This window comes from Eubalaena glacialis, chromosome 12 (genome assembly GCF_028564815.1).
Source record: "Eubalaena glacialis isolate mEubGla1 chromosome 12, mEubGla1.1.hap2.+ XY, whole genome shotgun sequence".
In the NCBI taxonomy this organism is placed as follows: domain Eukaryota; kingdom Metazoa; phylum Chordata; class Mammalia; order Artiodactyla; family Balaenidae; genus Eubalaena; species Eubalaena glacialis.
In genome coordinates this window covers 53076481-53086653 of record NC_083727.1, presented here as the reverse complement: position 1 = coordinate 53086653, position 10173 = coordinate 53076481, and the positions used below count along the sequence as shown (strand labels likewise).

General features: G+C 46.0%; 1 protein-coding gene across 1 annotated transcript; it reads right to left on the bottom strand.

Moving 5' to 3' along the window:
• Positions 1 to 1170: 1170 nt before the first annotated feature.
• On the bottom strand, positions 1171 to 6466 carry CD24 (CD24 molecule). Its single transcript, XM_061207214.1, has 5 exons — positions 6375 to 6466; positions 5865 to 6205; positions 5172 to 5348; positions 3589 to 3623; positions 1171 to 2371 (listed from the first exon to the last, which is right to left on the bottom strand). The coding sequence occupies exons 1-5, from the start codon at positions 6464 to 6466 to the stop codon at positions 2204 to 2206; spliced, it is 813 nt and encodes a 270-aa protein (XP_061063197.1). The 3' UTR covers positions 1171 to 2203.
• Between the last annotated feature and the right edge of the window lie 3707 nt (positions 6467 to 10173).

The following is a 10173-nucleotide window of genomic DNA, read 5'->3' as shown; positions in this document are numbered from 1 at the left end:
ACAACATTGCTTCTGATCAAGGAACTTATTCCCAAATTCCAGCCTTTTTTTTGGCTAGAGCTAGGAGTCCAGGACTACACTGGAAGAGTCAAAGAAAAGAGCTCAAGACTACTAAAGGAGCAGATGGAAATGACAATCTCGGAAAACCAAAGTGACTTGTGGCCCTCTGTGCAGATATGAATACAGTGCCAGTGACTACACAGACTGAGGGACCTAGCACGTGCTGTTCCCTCCACCAGGAATTCTCCTAGAGATCCTCCATAACATAGCTCAAATGTCAAAGACCATCCATAATCACTCAGCCATAGCCCATGATTCTTGCTACCCTGGCCTGTTTCCCTCACAGCACTACTTGCCAGTATACTGCCTATTTGTCATATACATACTCTTTTTCTCAGCTATAGTAAAAGGCCTTGTCCAGCAAGTTCAGCATTCAATCAAATCTTCAGTAACCTGACACGTAGCTGGCATTCAATAGTTGCTGAGTAAGTAGGGATGCCCACTTGAAGGCTTAAAGATGTCAAATTTCAGATGGATTCTTTAGCCAAGACATGCTGCTCGTTGCCAACGCAAAATAGCTTAACTGTAATGTTCTGTTTAATAGGAAAATATTGAGGTATATCCCTAATGGTTTAAGTAGACTCACACAACCATGATAACTCACAAAGTATTCCTTGCATTGGAAAAACATACCATTCAATGGATTGCTCTTTCAGCCATCTTTTTATTTACAGTTTGTGTTTAATGCAAATCAATTCCATAACAAGAGAAGTTACTATGAATCAAAGCATAAATACACAAACACAATATACAATCCAAAATAGATGTACAGCATTCAGGTATGAAACAAAAAGAGAATGTTCATTCACACACACAGTAGCTTGAGATCTGTTGGATATGGTTGTTCCAGTGTAGATTTCTAAAGATGGAAAAAAAATGACTTTGGTTATCAAGACTACTGTGGCCATATTAGATTTCGGAACATCTAAGCATCAGTGTGTGACCATGCGAACAAAAGACTTTAGGGAGTGTCTATTTTTAAAAAGGTTTCTGTGCATCAAGGCAGTTGTGAAAAGATTTACTTTCCAAAATCAAGCCCACTTTAGGCTTAGGACCAGGTTCTAACTATCTAAAAATATTGAATGATAACATAAAGTGTTCCAAATGTGGCTATTCCGATTCAGTTTAAAAAGAAGTATTTACAGAAAAGAGTATAAAAGTTTTTCTGAATTTAATGTAAGCAAGCTTCCAGTCTTCCCTTGCCAAATGTTTAGCTCCTTCACATATTTGCCTTTTTAATTTCAAGATTTGTCAATCTTACCTTCAAAACAGATCATTTTTTAAATTGTAAAAAGTATTCGACATATGCAGAAAAAGCATTTTGAAATTAGTTGAGATCAATGTAATTCTACTCTTTGTTATCTGTTTAGCTAAATGAATCTACTGCTCTTTTTGAATAAGAATAGTTGATAAGTATATAAGCAAAATGTACTCATTATGCTTGGATTTGGGGTAGATTCCAATCCATCATTGCCCTGGTACATATCAATGACTATATAAAAATTCAAATGCAATGTCAAACCCAAACCCCAAGGGAAAGAGTTCAGTTCCCAAGAGAACAGCGATAGCTTAACATAAAATTTTCTCTAGAGTACATCAGCATTAAATTAGTACTGCTGAAACAACACACTGAGGATTTACAGTAACACCTGGAAGTTCCTTCTAATGTACATATAAATAGAATCACAGAAGCTTTGTTTTACCTCATTGTTTTATGGCCTTATAAATTTAAGGAACAAATGAAAACTGAATCTCTGTTCCACATCCCATTCTTTATCTCTAGGTAAGATAAAATTTATTCTCACTTTCAAGGTAGAGTTTTATGTGTCCATACTTCTTAAGCCACATTTAAGGAAATCACCTCTTAACTAATTTTGGATGTTGTCTCTCTTCATCTTGTACAGGAAACTCCAGCAGATTTAATATTGGCATTCATCATCTAGTCAAACCCTTCACATGCTCTTCAAACCAATCAAATTTGGGATCCTCAACAGTTTCTGTCAATAAAATAAGGTGTGGAACTAACAGATTCATTCAATGAAGACCTGTTTTTTTTTTTTCCCTTGTCACACTGGATGTCTGGATGCCATCTGAATTGGGTTTAGAGGATGGGGAAGTATAGATGTTTCTTGGCCTGAGTCTCTTAACAGTAGATATGTAGAAGGGAGACCGAGATCACCAAGAGACTGGCTGTTGACTGCAGAGCACCGTCATTTGCCTTGGTGGTGGCATTCGCTGGATTGGGGGCAGCTGAGGTATGCTGGGAGGAATTACTTGAAGGTGTTACAGTAGCTGTTTGATTTGAATAAATCTAAAATATATAAAAAGTTACACTGATCAATTTCCAACATCACAGTTGTCTCCACATACACTTAATATGCAATTAAGATAGATGATATATTCTCAGATTGCTCTTTTCCCATTATTCCCTTACCCACATCATTTCATTCTGAATTTTTGATTAGTCCCACCAAGATCTTTTAGTTTCAAAACCAACTACCTAGAGATACCTAATGACTGCAAGTAGCAACAACAACCAAAAACAAGCAAACAGAAATGTTCTTCAATAACTACATAACTCCCAAGAGTATGACTTTATCCTTAATTCTTTATAAAGTAATAAGTAACCAAGTTAACTAATCCAGTTTCTGATTATATTGACTTAACTGGCATTGCAAAAAAGGTTTCCTCTATTTTCCCAAGAAGGGGAGATTTTAAAGGTGCACAAATAATTTGGATTATAAAATATGGTAATTTGAGACATGTTATGAGAATTGAGTCGTCTATCCTGGATTTGCTGGGTAACTTTCACATACCCATTTAATACAGCCTTGCGTTTAACTTAAGGGGCCCTGGGTATCTTATCTGCTCCCTTGAAATCTTGAAAATTATATATAACCCATCTCAAAAATGGCCACGATATTTGTTTTAAGTTGAAAAGTATAATATAATGAACCCCTGCCTTAAGGCAAAATGATTTCACCCAAAGCATCGTGAAGTCGGAATGACTTCACAACAGACGAGAGGGTTTGGTGTTGTTTTCACCAGCAGCAGCCTTCCTGCCTGGTCACTAAGCTCACCACTGTGGCCAGGGACCAAGGTCTCCCCCAGTGTCCCAGCGCCTGAGTGGCATTATTCACCACACTATTTTCACCACCCTATTTTTCAAGTCACTAAATGCACAGTCCAGCGGGGCACGTGGTAATCTCTCCTTTGTCACGGGAACAAAGGCAGTTGGGAGATTTCAGCTCTCACTGCAAGAGAGGGTTTACGTCGGCTTCTGATTACAGGCGGGACCAGGACGTGGCACCAAGCAGGTCTGGCCACATGTACATTTGGCTGCCTATCAATCCAAAGATAAAACCATTCTATCTTTTGTTGTAAACCCATAAGGTAAACCCAGCTCCTTTTGTTATAAAACCCATAAGGACATTAAGCAAGCATTGACTAAAAAACTGGTAAATCCTATCTAAAATAGACTAATTTTAAAAATCTCGATCAAGTCAAATATATTTATTGGGAACCTACCCAATAGCGTGTGCTTCCAGGAAAAAGCACTCCCACTAAAAGGAAAGCATTAATATGGTACATAATTTAAAACAGGGCTCGCTGTTTGGGGGCAAGACCTGTTTTGGGATCCCTGAAGGTAATCTGTTCTTATTCTACAAAGCTTTGGTGCATCAGGTGACTTTTTTACTAGAGCCCAGTGCAGCAATAGGAGAATCAAAGGGTCCTCCCACACCAACGAAAAAAACTAATGTTAATATATTAAACTGACATTAAACAAAATTTTCCCTACCAAACTACCAAAGATTTATTTGCATAACTATTAATAAAAACCCTCTTAAATTTGGAGGCGGGGCGGAGGATCTGGTTGGAAAGGTGATGGAGTGGGCGGGGGAGAGCAGTGTTTCTGGTGGCCGTGCCCCTCCCCCACCGAGGAATGGTGAAAGGCTCGGGAGCGCAGCCGACCCGCAAGACAACAATAGGGTACAGTTACGCAGCCCGCGGAGCGGAAAACGAGGAGCGCTCCGCTCTCAGGCTGCGCTCCCAGGTGAGCCCGGCGGCTGGGTGTCTGGGGACCTGGCGCACCCAACTTTTCGGAGGAAATGCTCAGCAGACACTCAGAAAGCTCCAATGGAAGGCGATGGCGAGCCACCCGCTCGGGCACCTCTACCTACCCTCCAAGCCCAAGCTGCTGGAGACAAGTGCCCCTTCTCGCTCTCCCAGCGCCCCTCCCCCACTTGGGTCTCCCAGGCTCAGCCCCTGGCCTCCCTCGCGGCCGCCGCGCACCCACCCGGCCGGACACCGCAAGCGAGGTCGGTTCCCGGGACAGAGGATCTGGAGAGGAGGCGGCGGGGACAGGGACAAAGCCTGGCGGGGACACGGGACAGAAATGTCCCACCCGCCGCCTACCCAGAGCTAGCCAATCTGGCTAACACGGGGTTCCGTGGTGACAAGAGATGGACCTGTAAAGTCGCCCCCGGGAGAGCACAAGGTCAGGAGAGGGTCCCCGCCCAGGCTTCAGCCCCGAAACACGCGGGACTGGGGTGGGTTGATAGGGCCAGGTAGCCGCGGCTTCCTCGGGATCCATGAACCAGCTAGGAGTGGAGAACGGACGAGAGCGGCGCCCCCGAAGGGGATCGTTCCCTCTCTTTGTGTGGTGCGCTGGGGACGCGAAGACACTCGTAGAGGGAAGGGGGTGTTCATGGGATCCAGGGACGACCTCCCCAAAGGGCCTGAGGTCTCCAGGCGCTCCAGACGTGGGGAGCGCACATTCTCTTCCCCGCTAGCGCCTCGGACTTCTGGGTGAAAGCGGGCGGTGGGCGTCAGGCTGCCTGGGAAGGGCTGCGCGGAACCTGGGGTGGGGCGGAGTCCTCCCAGCCCACGCGCGGAGGTGCTTTGTTCCTGGGGCCGCGGAAAGGGTGGAGGCAGCCGCCACCGAGTGGAAAGTGGGCTCCACATTGCCGTCCCACCAGGTCAGATTCTACTAGATTCTCTCCGAGTCCGGGCCCGCGCCCCGAGGTGGGGGGCGCAGGCCAGTCCCCGGGGGGGGCCCCACCCCCCCCTAGGGCGCGGACCCCAAGCCCCAGCGTGCGCCAGGACCTCACCTGCGTAGGTAAGAGCAGTGCCAGAAGCAGCAGCCCCAGTCCGAGCCTGGCCACCATCGCTCTGCCCATGTCCGCTCCGTCGGTGCGCAGCGCGTCTCACTGGATGCTGGGTGCGTGAAGGATCGCTGGCTCCGGGCGGGCGCAGGCAAGGTGCGGAGGGCAGCTGGCGGGCGGGACCTTATATAGCGGGACAGCCACAATAGCCGTGACGTGGCGCCGCCCGCCCACCCGCGCTCCCCTCCGCCGCCGCCGCCGCCCACCGCGCGCGCCCGCTGGCCGCCTCCTCGCATCCCGGCCCTCGCCTGGCTCCCAGCGCCCTCTCCCTCCGCCGGCCCCGGAGACCTCCGGGCGGCAGGTGGGCGGCCGGCGCCGCCGGCTCCCGGAGGGATGCTTTGTGTTTCCCCGGGCAGGCAGCGTGCAGGCTGGCACAGGCGCCCGGCACCTCCCACACACGACCCGGGGCGAACTAGCGAGCCACACATGCCGCTCCCGGGGCCGAGCCCAAGTTTCCTTTGTTTCCCTGGACCTGCCATCTTACCCCCCAAAAGAAAAGTCTGAGCCTCCCGCGCGGCGGGCAGCCTCCAGTCCCGGCTCTGACTACGGCGCGGACCCCGGGGCTCCCTCGGCTAGGGTTTTCTCAGATCTCCGCCCCAGAGGAAGGGGAACCGTGCGGGGTTTGTGGGTGTCCCGGACCTGGCGACGGGAACGGGGCGCCGGCACGCGCGTGCCCTTCCCAGGCTGGTCGGCCGGGCTGGCAGGCGGCGCCCGCGCTCAGAGCAATGTGTGTGTGCTCGGCCCCGCGCCCGTCACGCCCGCCCCTTCCCCCAGCTACTCGCTTTGTTTTTGGAGCTCCTCGTGTTCGTCTGACTGTGAGAGTTCTATGGGGCGTCCCGGGTCCCCATCCTCCCAAGAGGTGGGGAGCCGCCCCCCGGGCGCGGACACGCTGCCCGGACACTGGTGACGGCTGAGTTTCGGTCCCCGGCGCTCCTCCCTGCCGCCACTGGCGGACGGGGGCGAGGAGACGATAACCCACCCTGAGGGGTGATCCCCTCCCCAGCCCTAAAGACCCCGCCGGCCCTCACCACGCGGCTTTGCTCCCAGGTCCTACCCAGGCAGCGGGAACCTCCCTGGCGGTCCCATTAGAATTCGCTGCCCCAGTGGAATTCCTGGGGACATGCTTCTTTGGTCTCTGTTGCAACGCACTTGCTCATTATCCTTTTAAAGAGCAAAAGCTTTCCGGAGAAGGCTTTTACTTTTCCATAGCTGCCATCAGGCGATTTAATGAACTGGCGCATGTAGATTAGTCATTATTCTACAGATTTGAGTGGAATATATTTTCTAACCATCCTATTGTGAAAACTTTCAAGCATACAGTGAAAGTAGAAACTATTTTACTGGTGGAAGGTATTTTATTTAATTTGTAGCTGCGGGACATAATCTTTTTATTTAAAGTTTGCCCAAGTGGTTTGCCGTCTTTGAAGCAAACAGAGACCAAACATAGTAAGGCTGTAAATTTGTTTAAATTTTACTTTTGCAGAGCAACCTGGTTAAACAAGGTTTGTTTTACGGAAGCAGAGTGGCAATGGAATCCACAATAGTTGGTCTGTGACTGAATGGGCCTGTGCCTTACTGGTCAACCACTTTAACTCAGTAACTTTCCACATTTAGTATGTACTCTGGAACACTTGAATTTCTGTCCTGCACCAGCGGATTTTCCTGTTCTACAGTATTATCACCTTGTATAGAAATAACCTAGCCTGTTCCAGGACATGAATGGTCTGTGGCCCAGAAGTGCCTAGTCCCAAGGCAGGGCCCATAGGAGAAGCTGCTTGTTGAACTAAATGGTGGTATTCATAGGATACATTAATTTTGTCCTGCATCTTCTTTTTCTATTCCTGCTCCCCTCCTCCTCCCTCCTCCTTGTTATTAATTTGAAGAGGTGAACTAATGGAGTGGTTAAGAATAGACTCTAGAGCCAGACTGCCTTGGTCCAAATCCTGGTTGTGCTACTTTTACTTGAGGCAAAAAGCCTCCATTTCTTCATCTGTAAAATGGAGATAATAGAGCCATTATTAACTAGTTATTAAAGGGTTGTTGTATATAAAGTGTTAGAACAGTGCCTGCCTTACCCCGGGAGCTTTCAGGTGATATTTGCTCCTGCACTGAAGGTCCCAGGAACCTTCTTTGCAGCTGTGTGATTCATGAAAGACATATCAAGCACCAAATAGTACCCAAATCTGGTAAGGCACCTCATCACCAGCTAATGAGACTGCATAATTCACAAAGCAAGGCCCTTCATATCTGCCTAGCAGTTTCCCTGGGCATCCTATAAGGGGTGTTACCTGGGGCTTTGACAATTCTGTACCCTGGAGGCTTAGCTCTCCTAGGGAAGTCCTCATTACAAATCCTCCATGCCACTCTATTTCCTATATGGCAAGAAACTCAAGAAAACTGCCTGAATCTTTCCTCTAGGTTTCTTTCTGTGAATTCCTTCTTCCTATTCATTCTTCTCTTCTGGTTTTCCATAGTTATTTGTTTGCTTTTCCCTTAGTCAATAATAGCTCATGCTCCTAAGACTATAAATTGTGAATCTCAATAGTTATCCTAGAATTTTTCTTAAGACACATTGCCAATTTCCATTTTTATAAAGAAAGTATTTCATGGAATGATCTTGTAACTGATGGAGTCCATAAATTGGCATATGTGTGGAAAGTCATAGCTTTAAGTTTTAATATTTTTTCCATGAGATAGCATGTGACCCAATTTTTTGATGCTAGTTCTCTTATGAGTAAAATTAAGGGAGCAATACGTACAATTTCTTAGTGCAGAACTGTGAGGAGTGATGAAGAACCAGACTAAAGATCCAGAATCTAGGTAGACTCTGTAGTCAGACCTGGACTTGAACCCTGCTCCATCACTTTCTAGGGGTCTGACTTTGGGAGAGCTTCCCAACCTCTGACACCTCAATTTTCTCATCTGGAAAATGGGCTAATAATACCTGCCTCACAGGGGTATGATCTTCACTGAGATAATGTGTATGGTTAGCAGAGTGCCTGGCACATAGTAAGGACTCACTAAGCTGCCACTTCTGTTGCTGTAGGGTCTATTCATTATAGTGTGGCTTTTGAAATCTTTCATTTGTATAGCAATTGCTCTTTTTCTCAAGCATCTTTGCAGGTGGTATTTTATATGTGCACCTATGAGGTCAGTAAGGCAGACCTCATTTCTGAGGCACAGAGAAGTTAAGTAACTTACCCAAAGCCACATAGCCAGTTATGGTACCTCACCTAAAGCCATAACCAAAGTTTCCTGACCAGATCCCAAGTGTTTTCTGCTTTGCCAACAAGAGCAGAGACACGTCTTCCTACACCATATCCTCTTCGCCGAGCACTCAATCAATGTTTGCTGGCTGAATAGGCTAATGTTAAGGGAGCGGGTTAATTTGCTTTTTAAGGTAAAATAGTAAATCCTATTTTTAGGGGAAGAGAAGATATTACTTGACATTTTTAGAACTTGTCAACAAAATGAGTATGAAATATATTAATCCAATAAAGGATGTTTCTTCTGTGCTTTATAGCATAAATGGTGGCTGGAATAATTAAATAATTCGTTTAAATTCTATTCTACAATATGGTGGTGTTTATGTTCACAACACTCTTCCCCCTTATTCTGTACCACCATTAAATGCATTAAATTCCATGCATTTAATATTTTGATCTATCCTGGTTTTTTTTTTTTTTTAAACATCTTTATTGAAGTATAATTGCTTTACAATGGTGTGTTAGTTTCTGCTTTATAACAAAGTGAATCAGTTATACATTTACCTATGTTCCCATATCTCTTCCCTCTTGCATCTCCCTCCCTCCCACCCTCCCTATCCCACCCCTCTAGGTGGTCACAAAGCACCGAGCTGATCTCCCTGTGCTATGCGGCTGCTTCCCACTAGCTATCTATTTTACATTTGGTAGTGTATATATGTCCATGACACTCTCTCACCCTGTCACATCTCACCCCTCCCCCTCCCCCTCCCCATATCCTCAAGTCCATTCTCTAGTAGGTCTGTGTCTTTATTCCCGTCTTGCCACTAGGTTCTTCATGACCTTTTTTTTTTTTTTCCCTTAGATTCCATATATATGTGTTAGCATACTGTATTTCTTTTTCTCTTTCTGACTTACTTCACTCTGTATGACAGACTCTAACTCCATCCACCTCATTACAAATACCTCCATTTCATTTCTTTTTATGGCTGAGTAATATTCCATTGTATATATGTGCCACATCTTCTTTATCCATTCATCCGATGATGGACACCTAGGTTGCTTCCATGTCCTGGCTATTGTAAACAGAGCTGCAATGAATATTTTGGTACATGACTCTTTCTGAATTATGGTTTTCTCAGGGTATATGCCCAGTAGTGGGATTGCTGGGTCGTATGGTAGTCCTATTTTTAGTTTTTTAAGGAACCTCCATACTGTTCTCCATAGTGGCTGTATCAATTTACATTCCCACCAACAGTGCAAGAGTGTTCCCTTTTCTCCACACCCTCTCCAGCATTTATTGTTTCTAGATTTTTTGATGATGGCCATTCTGACCGGTGTGAGATGATACCTCATTGTAGTTTTGATTTGCATTTCTCTAATGATTAATGATGTTGAGCATTCTTTCATGTGTCTGTTGGCAATCTGTATATCTTCTTTGGAGAAATGTCTATTTAGGTCTTCTGCCCATTTTTGGATTGGGTTGTTCGTTTTTTTGTTATTGATCTGCATGAGCTGCTTGTAAATCTTGGAGATTAATCCTTTGTCAGTTGCTTCATTTGCTATCCTGGTTTTTTAGCTAAGCTTTGTTCCAAACCCAGGAACTCCAGCCTGCTCCAACCATGAGATGGCAGTGAAGGTGACCAAGTGAAAGAGCATTTTTGACTGAGTAGGTTCTAAGTCCTGGGGCTAGAGCTTGTTGAATCAGCAGATGGAGTCGCAGCCTGACTCTCTGTGGGGACGTG

Coding starts and splice junctions, on each gene's coding strand:
- CD24 (XM_061207214.1), bottom strand. CDS start 6,466: ATGCGCCAGTTCATTAAATCGCCTGATGGCAGCTATGGAAAAGTAAAA. Junction 3,624..5,171: donor CACTGCTCTTACCTACGCAG/GTGAGGTCCTGG, acceptor CTTTCCTTTTAG/TGGGAGTGCTTTTTCCTGGA. Junction 2,372..3,588: donor CTGGAAGCACACGCTATTGG/GTAGGTTCCCAA, acceptor TATATATTTTAG/ATTTATTCAAATCAAACAGC.